The sequence below is a fragment of the Schistocerca piceifrons genome, unplaced genomic scaffold (assembly GCF_021461385.2).
Source record: "Schistocerca piceifrons isolate TAMUIC-IGC-003096 unplaced genomic scaffold, iqSchPice1.1 HiC_scaffold_866, whole genome shotgun sequence".
NCBI lineage: Eukaryota > Metazoa > Arthropoda > Insecta > Orthoptera > Acrididae > Schistocerca > Schistocerca piceifrons.
Window position 1 is genome coordinate 840,723 of NW_025729131.1, and position 21,118 is coordinate 861,840.

Here is a 21,118-nt window from a genome sequence, read left to right on the forward strand (position 1 = left end):
GGATGAAATAACACTATTGTAGAAGTTGCATGCAGCATTGGTGGTGGCAGTGGGATGGGGGATGGGGGATGGGAGGGTGGGGGGCTGGATGGGGGGATGTTAACCTGCTGTCAAGGCGAAATTGCCGAGTTAGGTGTAGGCTGTAGGACAGGCATTGGAACAGGTACATCCTACATGTGAAGGGTGCTGATGTCTGTGTTGTCAATGACCAGTGGGTCAGGGATAGGGCGAGCACTGATGTAGCATGGTGGGTTTTCCACAGTGTCCTTGGCCGTAGTGTGGTAGGCTAGCATCTCGAGGTCTTTGGTGGCGTGACACTTGTCATGGTGTCAGCACTGGCATTGGCAGCAGTGGCACCACTGTTGTTGGAAGTGATCGCCTATGAGATTTGCACAGAGATGGTAGTTGGTTGGTTGGTTGGTTGATAGATTTGGGGGAGGGTACAAAATGGCAAGGTCATCGATCCAATTGGATTAGGGAAGGAAGTCAGTTGTGCCCTTTCAAAGGAACCAGCACAACATTTGCATAGAGTGATTTAGGGAAGTCACAGAAAACCTAAGTCAGGATTGCCGCATGTGTGTTTCAACCATCATCCTCCCGAATGCGAGTCCAGTGTGCTAACCACAACACCACCTCGCCCGGGCAAAGATGGAAGTCAGACTGGGCTGCATGAGATCAGGCAGCATATAGGTGGGCTTCAGTCTATCAATCACTCTGCTGGTAGGGGTGCCATGAAGATGTAGGATAAATGTCTTTGAGTCACACTTCAGGACCTAGTCTGGGTGTGGCAGTGCATGCGAAGTGGGAGCTGACAAGGGTCAATGCACAGAATAGCACGAGACAAGGTTTCTATGAATGAATCCTTTACATCTGCCATAGTGCTTGCAGATGGACGGGCAGGGGGTTGGCAGCAGATGAGCCATGTAATCCTGCAAGCCAATGACAAACCCGGGGATGACATCATCCATGAGCCAGTTGGCAGGCTCCAGGAAGTCGTTCAGCACAGCGAGAGGCTAGCTGTAAATGAGGTCAGTAGCTGATGTCTCAAGTTTAGCCCTGTGAACAACAAGGAGGCTGATAAATACCAGCATCATGACAGTATTCCACTTGCTGTTATGACAGCTGAGTGTATGCTTCAAACTGGTGAAACCGTTCCATCGAGCCATTGGCAGCTAGGTGGTAGCTCAATGTCAGGTGCATTTCAGTCCCACAGAAGTCTGTCAGGCACATGTAAATAGGCACTTGTAGTCCACCGTGACATAGCATGGGCAGCCAAAACGGGCAACCACGTGGAGACAAAGGTGGTGGTTACCGTGGTGGTCATGATGTCGAGGATTGGCATTGCCTCAAGGAAGCTGATGAATCTGTCCACAGGCGTGAGAGGCAACGGCAGCAGTCAGAGAAAAGTAGATGGTTGTCAAGGTCCACACAAACATGCACAAAGTCCGGAAAAATGGTAATGTGGACATCTACATGGGGCCAATATTTACGCACTGGCAGGTGAGGCGTGTGCAGGTTCAACTCTTACAGTCTCCCTGAATACCTGACTACACAAAATACTGCATCACCAGAGCAACAGACATGTAGACAGTGGAGTGCATCACATTGTCTAACAGGTAGAATGTGGGCTTTCAGAAGGCAGCGGGCAAGAAAGGGATTGGTGAGCCAGTGGATACATCACACTAGTTGCTGTTATTTGAGCGGGAGTGGATGTACACTGAAAGTGGAGTCTGGATGCAGCATCTAGGCAAAGGTGGGTGAGTTTCAGGTCTTGCTCTTGGTCATTGCTAAGTGCCTCTTATTCCAAGGATGAACTGACAGTGCAGATGCGGCTGAGGCAGTTAGCGATGACAATACCAGTCAATACTAGTGACATGGCATATGTCAGTAGTAAATATGGAGTTGAATGACAGCTGCTGGAATTGATGTGGGGAGCACAGATCAGTGTTTTTTTGACGGGGAAGACGTTATAGATTTGTGGTCAATGAATACCATGAAGTGATGGGCCTTCTCAAACAGCTGGAAATATCTTATTGCCTTGTAGATGGCAAGGAGCTCCCTTTCATGTGTGCTCCAATGCTGTTGAACAGCAGAGAGCTTGCTGGAGAAGAGAGTGAATGGCTGCCAGATGTAGTCAGTGTGCTCCTGCAGGACAGTGCTGATGAGTGTCTGGCAGGTGTAGACCAAGATGGCAAAGCAGGGCTGTGGATTTGGGGTGGGCCAATGTGTCTGCCAGGTTGCTCTTTGTGGTGTAATTGTCTTCCATTTGCGGTGTCCACTGCACCAGCTTGTTTCCCATTGTTTTGGCCACATGAAGGGCAGCACTGAATGAAAATCTCTTGCATATCAGCAGTATTTCTCAGATGGCAGCAGGAGTAGTTTAAAATGCCAAGGAAGTGGCAGAGGTCCTTGAATGTCACCAAGCATAGGAAATCGAGGACAGCTTGTACCTTGTCAGGCAGGGTCACCAGCTGGCAGTGGAGATGATAATACATAGGAATACCACCTCAACTGGCACCACGAATGCACTTTGCTGTTTTGATGATCCTGGAGGCATTCAAAAATACTCCAGAGGTGCTTGTGATGTTCCTCGGGGAACACGGAAAAAACGAGCAAGTTGTCCAAGTAAGCAAAACAGCATTCAAGCATCAAAAGACACCGTCCACGAATGCTGTAATGTTAGGCAGCATTATGGAGGCCACAGGTCATACAGATGGTCTTTTAGACACCAGATGTTGTGATGATGGTGGTCTTTTAAATGTCCTTGGTTGCAACTAGAAATAGGGGTGAAAGCCTAGACACAGTTGATTGTGCCAAAAATTGTAGCCCTAACTAGTACTTTGTTGTTGTTGTTACCAATCAGAGATGGTAATCACTGCATAGGTGCCAGGAGCCATCCCCCTTCTAGGTAAGGTGGGGGGTGGACACTCACAGGCTCTTTGCACAATGCAATAGGCCAGCAATGAGTAGCTCATCAAACTTGGCCTTGGTGACCTGGGTGCGGTGGTAGGGGCTTTGACTGGCAGGAGATGGGTGAACCAGGAGAGGTGTTGGTGTAGTGGGCAGTTGAAGTGCAGATCTCCCTTGGTGCACTGAATGAGTTTGTGAGAGCAGGAAATTGTGTCGGGTGTCAGCTTATGGGCCAGAATATTCCACATGCTTCACACTAGAGAAAACAGCAGAATGAGTGACGCATTTCGTTGACCTCCCAGTATCGCTTCCAATGAGATAGTCGCTGGCTACGTCAGGGAGCAGATGATAGTGCCTGATGAAGTCCACTCAGATAGTGGGTCTGTAACAGCAATGTCAGTGAAGATCCAGGGAAGGTTCTGTTACAGGCCATGGTCTACGATATGACGATATATGCTGTGGCAATGGTGGAGATTTACTGCCATCAGGAGAATAGCTGAGGCAGCACCATTGCCCCATATGAGCTTCTGCAGGAAGCAACTTGGACCTGGTATCTATCAGGAATGGCATGGCAGAGCAACCATTGCAAACAAACAAGTGCTGGGAGACCGAGCAGCAGCTGGGCACACCTTATCCCAGCAGCTGTACGGGTCTGAGTGCCAAGAGTAGGGTTCCCTGTAGTTTGCAGCATCTGGGCTGAAGTGTTTGTGGTATCAGCAGAGGCTGGCCATATTGCTAGAGGTGTCAGCAGAACAGTTAGAGCTGAAGCATTTGGTGTAGCCGTCACTGCATCTGTGGCTGGGGCTGCTTTGATGGCAGCGGTCAGGGTTGATGTGAGTCACAGCTGCTTGCAGCATTGCCACGTTGGTACTGAGTCAGGTGAGGATGTCGTATACCTACAGTTGCTAGGAAATGTGTTGCAGGTCGGCTGGTGGTGTCGTTAGCAGCACCTCAGGCATCCTTTTGATGAGGCTGGCAGCGTTGGTGACAGAGCAGTAGGCATGCGATGTCACAGCAGTCTGTGAAACTATATATGATTCCAGAGATCTTTCTAAGTCTCAAGCATCTATAATGTATAGTGCAGACTCAAGTGATGAATGAAAATGTTTACCAAGGCCGGAATTCAAATCCAGGTCTGATGCTCACTAGGCAGGCACAGTGCACAACAGAACAGACTACCCTGGCATGCCTCCCTAGCAATCCACATTCCCATTCATATCTCAGCCATGAATGGCAGTGGCAGTAGATGCAGAGGTCTGTGTGGGTATCGGCATGGAGTCTAGTGCTGGGAGCTGGGCCACCAGTGGTCGCATCTCCATGAATTGCGCACACTGATTCGTGTTGCAGCATTCAGCTTCGGGAGCATGCAGTCAGCTCGGTGATCATGTCACATGACTGGAGTGGCAGTAGCATGTGGCAAGGTGCAGGTTGGGCCAGTGATGGAAGCTTGGTGGCTAAATTCGAACTCTAATAGTACTCATTTGGGCACCAACACAGATGGAATTTCCCATGGCATACTTCACAAATTTACACACCGGGCTGTGTAGAAAGTATAAAGACAGCATGGCATAGGGGAGTCTTGAAACTTGTTGATGAGATTCTTGGTGTGAAGTGCATCACCATGTGGAATATTCATAGCGGCATTGTCATGGGGGCTGTAATCGATATTGACTCCACAAGAAAAAGAACAAGACTGAGGGCGATGTCAGGTCAATGGAAGCCTTGCTAGAAACCAAGCTACTGCACCACACCAATGCCAGTGACCATAACAGGCAGCTATCTGCTTGCACAACAGAACCAACAGCTTGGGGTGGAAGTAAGTGCACAAGGAAGAACCTCACTGCCTTAGCAGATGGTCCCAGAGAGCTAGGAACATAGGGAAAATCTAAGATAGATGTGCGATGCAAGGCCACCATGCTCCTAATGATAGAAACAAATAATCAGAAAACAAACTCAAGGAATTATTAGAAAATATTTAGCAGACAGGATTACTACAAAATATTTAGCAGACAATTACAATGGTGTGACTCTCCAATATTAATGCAAAAAGATAAAAATAATAAGATGGCCCAAAGAGACTGGAAAAATACAGAAATTTTAGCAGGGACATTAAACAAGTTACTAAAATGTAAACTACTGCAAATAAACACAGATACTCCTATTAAAACACCAGCAGAAAATATAAACCCATACACAATCCATGAAGTCTACAAAGCTTTGAAAGAGCTCAAAAACTACAAAGCAAGTGGAGAACACCAAATATTAGTGAAACTTTGGAAATACGCAGTAGAATCAGTGAAGATATCGCTACACCAATACACAGAGAAAATCTGCAACAACAAAGAACTATCTGAACATTGGACTGCAGCTATAGTCCAATCACTACACAAAAAAGGAGACAAACAAAATCCACACAGCTGCAGAGGAATGATAACACATATGAAGTCAATAGAAGAATTTTATATAATCTTTGTAAAGATCAACTTGAACTGGAGCTAGGATAATGCCAGGAGGATTTATGTCTTGGAGAAGCTAGCCAGAACAAATAATCAATTTGAAATTGGTAATGGATTATTATAAAGGGAGGGAAAAAAACAGGAAGTTGTAACCTTGGTAAACTTCAAAAAAGCTTATGATTATATTCACAGTTCTTCAATGATGAAGACACAAAGGAATTTGAGATGCCATCCCAAATTAATAAATATGATAAAATTAACTCAAAAAAACACCAACTCTAAAGTAAAGTTCAGAGGAGAAACATCTGAGCCATTTATGATAAATAGGGTTAAGACAGGGAGACAGTTAATCACCATAATGGTACAAGGAAAATGCTCAAAACATAAGAATTGGAACCAAGAAAGACCAAATAAACTTAAACAGCTTGGGATTCACAGATGAGTTGGTGTTCCTAGTTAATAACAGTCAACAAGACAGAAATCCAATAACAAGCCTACAAAAAAACAACAATCAATAAGATTCCAGACACCATTCGAAAAGACTGAGCAGATCCACTAGTAATCAACCACATAACAGTAAATAACAGGAAAGTAAAAATAGAGAAATAATTTAAATACCTAGGAGAAATTATAACACACGAAGATGAGAAACCTGCATGGGAAGAAAGAACTAATAAAATGATTACATTTTTTGGGACATTGTCATAGGAAAAACAGTGACCTTTATAATATTATAATTTATTTCAGAACACACACTTGTGCTCACATTTAAGTTGTCTATTTTTATTTTCAGATGGCCACTTCAATCTTCTAAGAGATCGTCTTCAAATCTTAAATTTCTTGATGACCATAAGAACCGTTAGCAAGGTGCAGGTCCACATGCGCTAGCATGGAGAACACTGCTCAAAAAGCTTAAATTTAACATGATCTACATACAACAAAAAGAGTCTATCAATCAAGGCTTAAAGCATTACAGGATGGCGATTCAACAGAAATGAAACTCCTTTCAAAGTCACTTAGAAAAGTAGAATTGACATAATCCCAAAACCAGGGAAAAAATACCCAGAACGTGTATTAATAAGAAATATCAAAAAGATGGACAATGGCAGATTGCTCCAAATAAAGTGATGTACAATGAATGGGAGCCAATTACAGACACTATATGGGAAAAAAAGAATCTCTCTTTTTTGGTCACAGGTGTGAGGACCCCTGAAAAACATAAAAATATGATTCAAATTAAAAACAGACAAACAATATAAAATACAAGGAGTATTTACAAAAGAGGAATGATAAAAATGTTGGAGCACATGAAACGGTACTGGGCAATTCGGAAAGAAAACTTATTGATGATGATGATCAGAAAATTTCTGACTGAAGTGGACCAATGAGGCCACAAAAGCAGAACAAGGATACGACACATCAATCTGTGTTTAGTTCTATAGTTTCTATTAAGTCCCAAACCTCTCACTGAGCAATGGCAATGTTCCAGCTTCAACAGCTAAATATTTAATAAATTCTACATACTACTACTGTCATGACCTGACATCTTAAAACGATTTCCTTTAGTTAATAGCAATTTTGAAGCAGTAGGTTTAGATGTGGACAGGAAGGTATGTCAGAAGTATTTTGCAAGTTTTCTCCAGTGCAAGAATAACAGCAATTTATTATTATTATTATTATTATTATTATTATTATTATTATTATTATTATTATTATTATTACTAACTTGATTGGCCACATTGAACCACATTCCATGTTCACTTTCTCTTTGAAGATTGGACTCCTTGCTTTTTGTGCACAGTCCAGTATTTTTCATTTGTTCCAAACACAATTTTCTTAACTCGTCTGAAATATCTACCAGTCTTCTGTACATCATTTCTGCTGAAACTTTATTATTCATAAGGAGAGTGTTGATTTTGTTTTTGTTCTCTGCATCAGTAATTCTAAGTCCGACTGCTTCAAGATCTTGTTGAATTTCTTTCGCCCACTGTCCTCCTGTCTTCTTTCCGAGACTTCCCATCACTAGTTGTTTTAAAATCCTATTATCAGGGAGTCATAAGACATGAAAGAAATATGAGATTCTTTTCTTTTTCTTTGTGCTGGTGATTGGGACAGACTTTCACAAGTATAAGTTGCTTCCAGGAGAGTTACAGTTTTGTAATGTTGGATTGTAGTGTCTACTAACGGGCATTTCTTATTATATGTTGACCAGGTTAGAAATTGTGCTTTTTTCATTTTGTTGGTTCTATTTATCCATGTTGCTTTCTCACCCAAGTAGTGCAAAATAATTTCTCCAAGATATTTGAACTGTAGAACTATGTTAATTGATTCATCATTTATGAAGATTTTATCTATGCATAGAGGTTTCATGGGCATGGTTTCGGATTCCTATATTTGAAGCAATTTTCTGGAAACTTGTGATCTGAACATGAACTACTTCTATGTCAAGGGCTTAGAGAGATAAATTGTCAGCAAACCCAGGGCAGTTTGCTCTTACTGCTGATTTTCCTCCAATTTTGATTTTACATGGATTTTCTTTTTGCCAGATTGTCATGATGTAATAGGGGGCCACATTGGAAATCAAAGGGGACAATCCATCACCTTGTCTGAGTCCTGTTTTTATTGTGAAAGCTTTTGACATTTCTCCTCTAAATTTGACCTTTGAATTTGTGTTAGTTAAAGTTAGCTGAACGAGTTTTCCCAGTCTGGGATGGCGGCCATATGATCTAAGGATTTTTAGAAGTGTGGTTCCTATGAACACTATTATATGTTTTTTTTCCAAATGTATGAATGGGATGAATAACTGTTTGCTTCTACACTTGTAATACTCCATTATTAGTTTCAGGCTAAGAATTTGGTCTGTGCACCTTCTGTATGGTCGAAATCATCCTTGGTATTCTCCAAGTTGTTGTTCCAGAATGTTTTTGATCCTATTGTAAATTATGCGGGAGAAAACTTTGTATGTGCAGTCCAGAAGGTTTATTCCTCTTTAATTATCTTTAAAAATTAAAAAAAAAAAAAATTAAAAAATATAAAAAGCTGGATGGATTTGAATTTTAAAATTTTCCCGGCTGCAAGCCCAAAATTTGTTTGAACAATTGATGTATTATTCCTGAGGTCCGGTGCTCTGGAATTTTCTCTGTGATCCACATTTCAATTAGATGTTGGTGGAATTCATGACCGCACATTTTCCAGCATTCTTCCAGATTTCTGCAAATACATAGTCTTCACCACATGCATTGTAATATTTTTGTTCCTGAATTGCACCTCTACCTCTTTGATAGTTGGAGGGTCTATTAGCTCTGGGGTGGTTAAAATACGTGCTTCAGTGTCTACTTGAAATGTTTCCAGTGGGCCATCACAATTTAAAAGTTTATTGAAAGTCTCTGCAAGGATCTCTGCATTTTCTTGATTACTATGCCCCAACTTTCCTGACTTATCTCTCAGCAGCAATGTTGGGAACTCATACTTTTTAAGATATCTCCCATAGGTTTTGTAATAATCTCTTGACTGTTTCTTCTGGAAGTTTTCTTCTATCTTCTCTATGGTATTTTAAAATGTTTGTGTTTTGTCTGTCTGATGATTTTATGATTTGACTTTCTTTGCTTCATAAGTTCTAGATGTGATTCTTCAGACTTTTGGACTTGATGCTTTATCCAAGCTTGGTGTCTTCTTTCTAATGCCTTCATTCCACCACTCATGTTTCTTCCTAGGATTTATTGGAGCCAACTCTTCTGCTATGAATTTTAATTTAGTTGTTAATTCTACTAGTGTATTATAGTTGATAGATCCTTCACCTGATTTCCTAGCGTATTTCCTCATTTTTTGTTAAGATGGTTGGGTTGAATTTTCTTCTAGTTTTTTTCGAGATCTTTTCTTTACCATTGGTGTTAATTTTATTTTGATCTTCAGGACATAGTGGTCTGACCCAGAGTCTTCACCTCTTAAAAATTTGACACTGTAGATTTCACGATGGTGAAATTTACCCATAAATATATCATCCAGTTGCCATTCCCTCTTTATTAATAATAATAATAAGAACCAAAATTTTTAAGTTCCATATGTATACATATGTTAAAACAAGAGTCTGGAAGCCACTCACTGAAGATTTTGTAATGCATAATTAGATGACATACTTCTCTCAAGCTCAACTGGAATCTGATTCAACATTTGGGTTTTATCTGAATGCCAAATAGGTATTTTCGACAAAGGCGACACATAGAGTTTATGTAAGGAAATTAAAAGTAGGCATTCAGATTCTGGGGGTCTACAGCAGTGTGCGAAGGATGAGTCAGAGCATCCTGAAACCTACCTTAAGCAAGCAACAAATAATTTGATAAACAAACAGAAAGCTATACTCGAAAACTGAAAAACTAACTGATGTAATGAGGAAGAGGAGGCTGCAGTTTTTTGGACATATATTCAGAATCAATAAGAACAGTCTGACCAAGTGGATATTCACATTACTCAATAGCTACAAATCCAAGCCCGCATAGTTCATAAGAGATTGAAAAGGACATGGAAAATGCTGGAATTGCAATGGACACAATAGAAAACAGAACATATTTCAGAAAGGCAGTTCGAAAGGCAGAATTTCAGGAGAGAAAGAAAACAACTAGACAATAGTGGACCCAAGAAGAAAGGGAACAACACTCTAAAAGGATGAAGGAAATCTGGAAACTAAGGAAATCTAATACAACAAAGAGTAGCCAAAGTTGATTCATCATACTCTCCAAATGGGTTATTTGAAAGAAGAAGAAGAATTTATGTATGTTCTCTGCAAGAAAACTCAACACTTTAGTTATCAATAGTAGTACAATTTTTTATTACTCAGGGCTTGAAGTGTAGTAGTTATCTTGTAGTGACATTTTATGTATATTATACCATCACATTGCAATTTTTTTTAAAAGTAATGTTCAAGTACTTACTTCCATATCTCATCATTGACATTGTGGCTGTCAAATAAGACCATGTATCGGATTTGTAGCGCAGAATGAGTTGGTTTTGATTATATATATATATATATATATTCTTTTCTCAACAAAGGATGCTGTTGCTGAGTAATTTTTGGTTTAAATTTTTGTTTTCTATAAATTTGACAGCTTTCCTTGACAAAGTCGATGATGTTGTATCATTACATATTTATCTTATTCATCTATGGAATTATATAGTGCTTATGGATTCTCTGTGCGGGTTTGTATGAATAGTCTTTCCCTATCATAATATCTATTTTGAAAAAACTTTTAATAAAATTTTTATGTTTAAGTTCACTCTGTTCACTTAGGGGTTTTTGTGTGTGTGTGTTTCTATTTGTTCTAAAAGGACCATTATTGGATGTTGTTGTTGTTGTTGTTGAGGTCTTCAGTCCAGAGACTGGTTTGATGCAGCTCTCCATGCTAATCTATCCTGTGCAAGCTCCCAGTACCTACTGCAACCTACATCCTTTTGAATATGTTTAGTGTATTCATCTCTTAGTCTCCCTCTACAATTTTTACCCTGCATGCTGCCCTCCAATTCTAAATTGGTGATCCCTTGATGTCTCAGAATATGCCCTACCAACCAATCCCTTCTTCTAGTCAAGTTGTGCCACAAATTTCTCTTCTCCCCAATTCTATTCAAAACCTCCTCATTAGTTATGTGATCTACCCATCTTATCTTCAGCATTCTTCTGTAGAACCACATTTCGAAAGCTTCTATTCTCTTCTTGTCTAAACTATTTATCGTCCACAATTCAATTCCATACACGGCTACACTACATACAAAAACTTTCAGAAACGACTTCCTGACACTTAAAACTATACTCAATGTTAACAAATTTCTCTTCTTCAGAAACACTTTCCTCGCAATTGCGAGTCTACATTTAATATCCTCTCTACTTCGACCATCATCAATTATTTTGCTCCCCAAATAGCAAAATTACTACTTTAAATAGCTCATTTCCTAATCTAATTCCCTCAACATCACCCTATTTAATTTAACTACATTCCATTATCTTTGATTTGCTTTAGTTGATGTTCATCTTATATCCTCCTTTCAAGACACTGTCCATTCTGTTCAGCTGCTCTTCCAGGTCCTTTGCTGTCTCCGACATAATTACAATGTCATTGGTGAACCTCAAAGTTTTTATTTCTTCTCGACTGATTTTAATACCTACTCCAAATTTTTCTTTTGTTTCCTTTACTGCTTGGTCAATATACAGATTGAATAACATCGGGGATAGGCTACAACCCTGTCTCACTCCCTTCCGAACCACTGCCTCCCTTTCATGCCCCTCTACTCTTATAGCCACCATCTTGATTCTGTACACATTGTAAATAGCCTTTCGCTCCCTGTATTTTACCCCTGAAAGACAGTATTCCAGTAAACATTGTCATAAGCTTTCTCTAAGTCTACACATGTTTGCCTTTCTTTAATCAATTTTCTAATATAAGTTTTAAGGTCAGTATTGCCTCGTGTGTTCCAACATTTCTATGGAATTCCCCAAGGTCAGCTTCTACCAGTTATTCCATTCGTCTGTAAATAATTCGTGATAGTATTTTGCAGCTGTGGCTTATTAAACTGATAGTTCGGCAATTTTCACATCTATCAACACCTGCTTTCTTTCGGACTGGAATTATTATATTCTTCTTGAAGTCTGAGGATATTTTGCCTGTCTCGTACATCTTGCTCACTAGATGGTAGAGTTTTGTTAGTCCTGACTCTCCAAGGCTGTCAGTAGTTCTAATGGAATGTTGTCTACTCCTGGGGCCTTGTTGCAACTTATGTCTTTCAGTGCTCTGTCAAACTCTTCACACAGTAACATATCTCCTATTTCTTCTTCATCTACATCCTCTTCCACTTCCATAAATTTGCCCTCAAGAACATCGCCCTTGTATAGACCATCTATGTACTCCTTCCACCTTTCTGCTTTCCCTTCTTTGCTTAGAACTGGGTTTCCATCTGAGCTCTCGATATTCAAGCAAGTGGTTTTCATTTCTCCAAAAATCTCTTTAATTTTCCTGTAGGCAGTATCTATCTTACCCCTAGTGATATGTGCCTGTACATCCTTACATTTGTCCTCTAGCCAGCCTTGCTTAGCCACTTTGCACTTCCTGTTGACCTCAGTTTTGAGACATTTGTATTTCTTTTTGCCTGCTTCATTTACTGCATTTTTATACTTTCTCCTTTCATCAATTAAATGCAATCTCTCTTCTGTTACCCTAGAAATTCTATTAGCCCTCGTCTTTTTACCTACTTGATCCTCTGCTGCCTTCACTACTTCATCCCTCAGAGCTACCCATTCTTCTTCTACTGTATTTCTTTCCCCCATTCCTATCAATTGTTCCCTTATGCTCTCCCTGAAACTCTATACAACCTCTGGTTTAGTCAGTTTATCCAGGTCCCATCTCCTTAAATTCCCACCTTTTTGCAATTTCTTCAGTTTTAATCTACAGTTCGTAACCAATAGACTGTGGTCAGAGTCCACATCTGCCCCTGGAAATGTCTTACAAGTTAAAACCTGGTTCCTGAATCTCTGTCTTACCATTAAATACACTATCTGAGACTTCCCAGTATCTCCAGGCTTCTTCCATGTATACAACGTTCATTCATGATTCTTGAACCAAGTGTTAGCTATGATTTAGTTACGCTCTGTACAAGATTCTACCAGGATGCTTCCTCTTTCATTCCTTACTTCCATTCCATATTCACCTACTATGCTTCCTTCTCTTCCTTTTCCTACTATTGAGCTCCAGTCACCCATGACTATTAAATTTTCATCTCCCTTCACTATCTGAATAATTTCTTTTATCTCATGATACATTTCACCACTTTCTTTGTCATCTGCGGAGCTAGTTGGCATATAAACTTGTACTACCGTGGTAGGCTTCGTATCTATCTTGGTCACAATAATGCATTCACTATGCTGTTTGTAGTAGCTTACCCACATTCCTATTATGCTATACATTATTAAACCTACTCCTACATTACCCCTACTTGATTCTGTATTTATAACCCTGTATTCACCTGACCAGAAGTCTTCTTCCTTCTGCCACCAAACTTCACTAATTCCCACTATATCTAACTTTAACCTTTCCATTTCCCTTTTTAAATTTTCTAACCTACCTGCCCAATTAAGGGATGTGACATTCCACGCTCTGATCCACAGATGGCTAGTTTTCTTTCTTCTTTAGGTATTATATGTAGAATTTTCATTGCATGACAAAATTAGTTATATTATGGTTTTCTGTTTTCAATTGGGCAAAAAAATTGGAGGGATTTGTATCTCTATTGCTGGACTGCTCTCAATATACTGAAAATTTCATCCTGTCTGGCTTATATAGAATTTTTTGCAACAATTACAACTGATTTTATATTAATGCTGACATAAAACTAACACAAAAAACGCCTACAAGATGGAAAACCACATACATACATAGGAAATATATCAGACAAATTAAATTCATTACTAAATTCTTAACATAAAACGTCAAGTTACCTCAAATTTATCATTTTAACAGAAACTTAAAATCCCAAGTACACTCAGGCAAGTTAACAAGAGGGCTTTGAAAATATAAGACTCTGCTTATATCTCTTTCAGCACAATAGTTTCATGTTCAGCCACTAGAGAGCAACCGGTACTACATTTGTAGCCTGGCTGTCCTGTTTTGGTTGATGTGGTTGCTATAAGATATCATCTTTACTGTGTGCAGCTTTGGATATTTGACAACAAACTTTGTGCTTTCTCCTATATTGTTGTTTAAGCAATGCTTTCAAAAAATATTTGCTATAGCAAGCCTGAATTTGACACTGAGTTTAGCAGCTCAGAAAGTGAAGAAGAATATGATGTTACTTCATTAGAGACTGAAAGTGATGACAGTTTGTCAGCAGGGTGATAAGTGCTCACCAGTGGAACAACATGAAACACATCCATTGTGCTCCATACAACTCCTCCAAAGTTTATGTTCACAGGAAACATTCTGAAATACATGGTTAGATTTCACAGCTATACAAAAACTAAAAAATGAATTCAAGTTTCACTATATTTTAGTCAAAGTTCAGTGCCCAAATATACATGGGATTTTATTATTGGTTATTTTCAAAACTTTGTAACTCATTATTTTGAGCTTTCTAAGTTGTATTCATATGTCTGTAAGTGCTGCCATTCATTACAGGATGTTTTCATTAATAAAAAAATAATCATTTTTTGGAACATAATTTTTTAAAAAAATTGGTAAGTTATGGGGTTAAAAAATACTACAGTGAGATAACATAAAAACACAAATCCAGGCCAGCAAAACAAAAACACCAACACACAAGAATCCAGGACTATTTTAAATCAATTTTAATGATAGTAAAAATTCTATGTAAACCAAACAGAATGAAATTTTCTGATCAGATATCGAGAACACACCTGAAAGAATGACACAAATCTCTCAAAATTTTTCTGCCATATGAAAACAGAAACCCAAAACATAAAGCAGTCTGAGCACACAATGAAAATCCTACATATAATACCAAAAGGCCCAATAATGACCCTTTTAGAAGAAAGAGAAATAGACGCTACATATACAAAAATGCCCAGACAAGATCCTAAATGAACTGACTTAACTCAAGCATAAAAATTTTATTGAAAATTTTGTCAAAATTTTAGGACGTGGTAAAAAATAACATGATATGCAAAGAATACTCATACAGACCCATACAAAGAATATATAACCACCACATAACTGTACCGATAAAAAAATTAATATGTAACCATACAATATAATTGGCTTATCTGAAGTGAAGCTGTTAAAAATTAATAAAAAATGAAAATTTCAACTACAAAATACAATAAGCAGCAAAATTTGGCAGCCACAATGTCAATGATGAGATATGAAAGTAAGTATTCGACACACTGTTACTAAACCAAACAGAAATATAACATAAAAATTGTATACATTAATAGCACATTTTAACTGCAGATCACCTGCAGCCAAAATAAACTTGCCGAAATAAACTTATCACCTAACTACACAAGTCTACAATCAAGCTTCAGAAAATAGCAGCAGTATCCTGAAATAATATACATAAAATGTATCTACTTTATTTATCAAATTATTAATGTACTCCAGGAGTAAGGGTTTGAGTATATTCTTGTATTCCTAGTGTTCATTTTATGTATCAGATAACACGGAGATGATCAAATTCAATTAACAATGTTCCTAAGCCTTGCCAGCAATGCTGTTGCAATATGCAACAGTACATTTACATTTGACCTTATTTCATTCAAATGGCATGCATTCATTACCTCAATCGCAGCACCCCATTTCAAATACCTGTGTCAGTTACATAAACAAAGGGAAAGAAAATATGCCAATCAACAAACAGATTATTCAGAAAGCCACAGTGAAACAATCAACAGGTTTTGAAATCTGACTCCATCCTAAAATGATACCTTCTGGTTTGGTAGAGTTAAAAATTGAATTCCTAGTAGGAGTTTCTTGGACACATTTATGATCTAATACTGTTAATGTTCTACCCTCTCAGATATAAAACAAGGAGCAGTATTTCTACAATGTAATTACTTAAATAAGGACACCAGTACGTTACCAGCCACTGAAGTCAACATTCATATTAACATGAAAATTTGTAGAATAATATTTGTGCAAAATTATAATTTTAAGAGATAAAAACCTCTTCAAATGGTTCAGTGATGACTGAATCCTCTTTCCAGTCTGCTGTTCTCCAAACCCTCAATGTCTTGTCATCAGATTGTGAAGCCATATATTTGCCTACAGGATCCCATGCAACACCCTTCACTAGTCCAGAATGACCTTTCAGTACTGCTACCATTTCTGTAAGAAGATGAAAACTGGGGACTTAATTCATGAAAATATTCTATGCATTCTCTTATTCCTAACATAAGCTGAAGAAGAAACTGCCTTGCTTTAAGTATCATTATCACAGGCAGGAAACTGTTAATCACCACAATTGTGTATCTATTGTTAGCTATACCTTTAACAATTTAAAAAACAGACAGAAAATACAAAAGAAACTATAATAGGCTGTAGGAGTGTGTACTATAATGGACTGAGACTCAAATATTGAAGTATATGATACATATGTTTACGAATCACCTTGATGTACGATATTTAATATATCACTCGATACACTGTATCTTTTATCACATTATCTTATATTTAAACCTAAGTGAAATTATTCCACAGTTATTATTCTTTATTTGATACTATCTGTGATTACTAAATGTTTCACAAATGACAAGTCAGTCATTCTAGTTTATTTACAAAAATACGATACTTTGAATTTTCATGCACGTATCTTCCTGTTTTGTTAGGATGGTAACTCCTAATCCAGAATGATGAATTTTCACTTGGATAATCCAATTTTGTAAAATTAACAAAAATAAAGTCCCAGAAAAAAACACTTTGTAATGTCCGGTCTGATTACTGAAACTGTATAGTGTTCTTTAGATCATGACCTTCAACACAGCTCATAAAATAATTAGGTGCAGTAAATAATTTGGCTACAGCATTGTAGCCTCTGTAAATGAGAGTAATTTAAATAATTAAGTACCTTGACAGTAATTTCATAAAGAGATTCATTTCATGAAAGTTTGCACAGAAAATCAAATATTTTTCCTTCTTTTTGTAAAGTCTAATGTCGCACCAGTATATTTGTGAATATGTAATTTTCATTTTAAGGTAATTAAAGTAACTGTTTTAATAAAACACTTGTAAGCTTGTGTTTGTTACATTAATATACATGCTAAAGTGGCTGTGTCAGCACAGTTAGTTAGTAATTGTTGAAGATATACGATGGCAGTAGTTGTATGAAGTTATGCTGAATATATTGTATGTTGAAATATCTTTGAGGAAACGACTAGATGCCAAACTTGAACTCCTACAACTGTTAGCTTCCAAAAAATTATGTAGTAATGTATGTACAACAGCAAATTATTGACAATTTTAAAATGTTGCTGAAAATAATATTAATATAATAGAGGGAAACATTCGACGTGGGAAAAATATATCTAAAAACAAAGATGATGAGACTTACCAAACAAAAGCACTGGCAGGTCGATAGACACACAAACAAACACAAACATACACACAAAATTCTAGCTTTCGCAACCAACGGTTGCTTCGTCAGGAAAGAGGGAAGGAGAGGGAAAGACGAAAGGATGTGGGTTTTAAGGGAGAGGGTAAGGAGTCATTCCAATCCCGGGAGCGGAAAGACTTACCTTAGGGGGAAAAAAGGACGGGTATACACTCGCGCACACACACATATCCATCCGCACACACACAGACACAAGCAGACATTTGTAAAGGCAAAGAGTTTGGGCAGAGATGTCTCGACTGACATCTCTGCCCAAACTCTTTGCCTTTACAAATGTCTGCTTGTGTCTGTGTATGTGCAGATGGATATGTGTGTGTGTGCGCGGGAGTGAATACCCGTCCTTTTTTCCCCCTAAGGTAAGTTTTTCCGCTCCCGGGATTGGAATGACTCCTTACCCTCTCCCTTAAAACCCACATCCTTTCGTCTTTCCCTCTCCTTCCCTCTTTCCTGACAAAGCAACCGTTGGTTGCGAAAGCTAGAATTTTGTGTGTACGTTTGTGTTTGTTTGTGTGAAAATAATATTAATGATATGAATATAATAGGGAAACATTCCACGCGGGAAAAATATACAAATATATGAAAATAATATTAAGTTGACATATGTCCCTACAACATCCGGACATGTACTGATGAAGGGAATAAGTTGAAATAAGCTAATATATTAAAATAAAATATCAAGCAGCACATTGTTTTCCAGTTCTCTGCATAATACTGTATGAAGATGGCTGTAAAATCAAGATTTGAAATTGGATTGATCTGCAAAAGCAAATCAAAGTTTGTTAAAATTTGTTAATCTGTCCACTGGGATGGAAAGAAATAAGTGGGAAGTCATGTACAAATGTTGTCAGGATTTTATTTATGTCTAAGAACACAGGACCCCTTTATTCAACAACAAAGTGAAGAATTCACATTATAGTGAAGACGCTGAGTTGCAGATAGGCACAACGAAAAGACTCTCTGGAAGTGAGCCTTCATCAGAAATAAATAAAACACTCACACACACACACAAATGCAACTCACAACTCACACACACATGAATATAGAGACTGTTGTCAGGTGTGTGTGTGTGTGTGTGTGTGTGTGTGTGTGTGTGTGTGTGTGTGTGTGTGTGTGTGTTTTCTGATGAAGGCTTAGTTGGCTGAAAGCTCACTTCCTGACAGTCTTTTTTTTGAGCCTACTTGTGAGTCAGCATTTCTGCTACATGGTGAGTAGAGCAAATATCCTTTTCATGTTACTGTTACATTCCATTCAGGATTTTCCATTGGTTGAATTCACGTTATCTTATTCTCACTATTATCTGATAAAATACTTACTCTAGATAATATGTACTGAATTAGAGTTCCAACTAATTCATCTGCAAAATAAATAAAAGTCAAATAATAACTTCTTATTTAAACCAGCAGAGCGTGATGTTAAGAGTACCTGTGGCATTATCAATACAAGATATTGCTTATTTTTAAATAACACAATCAAATAAATGGTCCACTGAAGGTGCGATAATGTGCTGAAACACGTACAGGTGCAGAAAAAATAAATTAATGATGTCTTACAGAAGGCAGAACTATAGTACAACTTTTTAACCATTAATTTCCACTATATATATGACATACACCATTAATATTTATTCTTCACGATCAAAAATTATTTTCTGTTGCTTATGATATGATCAGGTTTTCATCTGTTTTAACATGCCACTCTTTTCAGAACATATATTTGTAGGACCAACTCTCATCTGAGCACTACCTTATAAACAAGAAATTGCCTATCATCTGACAATTGTGTGCTTCTATAATGCCACAAAAATCTGCATATTATTCAATATTCTAAGATTATTTGTTTGTGAACTACATTTAATTCAGGAGACTGGATTTACTAAAACAAAAAACACCCTTAATAAGAGGAACTCCTCTAAGTTGGTTTATTTTCATCTAATTTGTTTTCCAAAAGCCTATGAGGTACCTTTACAGATATTTACCACAAACGATAGTTCAAGTAGTTTCCTATTTATGAAGCAACGGACTGCTTCATGTTTCAAAACTTTATGTATGAAATGTATAAATCATTGTTATTACCTGGCATCTTAAGAGCATTCCACACAATCACTGTGATGTCAACAGAACAAGACGCAAGCTACGCATCATGTGGAGACCATGCCATATCCAGGACATCACCATTATGTCCACGCAAAGTCATGCAGCAATGCCAACTCTCAACATTTACTTTCCCAACACTTCCAAAAACATTTGTTGCACCTGCAATGTTACAATGCTTTCTGAAGAAAAGTTATCATGTATATGATATAGGAAAAACCAAATACTGTAAAAGGTGACTAACAAGAGTCCCACAAAAGAATTACAACACACTTATCAAATAGGGTTGGGGCTGCAAGACACAGAGTGAATATCTAAAACAATGGAAAATCCAAGATGGAATAACGACAATATTATAAAAATGATAGATTTCGTCTTACCATAAATTAGAAATGTTGAGGTGCAACAAAAGACTGCTAAACAAGTAAGCTACACACAGCACACGCACATTCACGCACATACAACTCTTCATACAGTTTTGCCTTAGCAGTCAGAGACAGTGGACAGTGGTCGTGTGCAGTTGCATGAATATGTGTGTGTGCTTTTTGTATAATTCAAGAGAAGGCTTTTTGGCTGAGGTGAAAGCTCACTTGTTTAGCAGTCTTTTTGTTGTGTCTGTCCAACAGTGAACATATACATGCCAGAGGGGAAGAAAAACAACCTGATAGTCATTTCTGAGCAGGGGGACTTCAAATTCTACAAAATTTCTCAAATAATCGAAGGTCAGAAATGTACCATTATGGTGCCACAGCCACAAAATGACAGCCGATCGGTGACAAGCATGTGCATGTGTGCGCATTTAAACTATCTTGCCACAGCAAATACCTGTTATGCTAAGGAGTGCAGTTAATAATCAACTTAGCTGAAGATAATGGTTTCAAGTGAACGGTCATAGCTAGGTAAATTTTAAATTCTCATCCAAGAGTGTTTACGTTCCATTTAGATTTTCTCTGATGTTTCATGACTATTAAATCAGTTACTTGTACGCATAACTACCATAGCACCTTAAAATTATTAAGATAATTAGCTGCGCTGCATTGTTAGGGATATCCAAGCACCATCACTTAACAGGATGTCATTTTATGGCTATAGTTCCACAATGAATCACTTCCAAGCTACAGTTATTTTGAAAATTTTATAGATATAAGTTAACATGAACCATGGACCTTGCCCTTGGTGGGGAGGCTTGCATGCCTTAGTGATATGGATAGCCACACCGTAGGTGCAACCATAATGGAGGGATATCTGTTGAGAGGCCAGACAAACATGTGGTTCCTGAAGAGGGGCAGCAGCATTTTTAGTAGTTGCAGGGGCAACAGTCTGGATGATTGACTGATCTGGCCTTGTAACATTATTCAAAATGGCTGAAAGCAAGAGGAAACTACAGCGTTTTTTTCCAAGGTCATGCAGCTCTACTGCATGGTTAAATTATGATGACATCCTCTTGTGTAAAAAATTCCAGAGGTAAAATAGTCCCCCATACGGATCCCCGGGTGGTGACTACTTAGGACGTCATTATCAGGTGAAACAAAACTGGTGTTCTATGGATCAGAGCATGGAATG

At 38.2% G+C, this 21,118-nt stretch overlaps 1 protein-coding gene across 1 annotated transcript in view; it reads right to left on the reverse strand.

Annotated features, from left to right (window-relative positions):
- LOC124771029 (protein HIRA-like) overlaps positions 1 to 21,118 on the reverse strand; it is a 303,194-nt gene that overhangs the window by 221,642 nt on the left and 60,434 nt on the right. Inside the window, 2 exon segments of the mRNA XM_047249270.1 lie at positions 16,023 to 16,183; positions 19,538 to 19,717. Coding sequence (XP_047105226.1) covers positions 16,023 to 16,183; positions 19,538 to 19,717 — 341 coding nt within the window.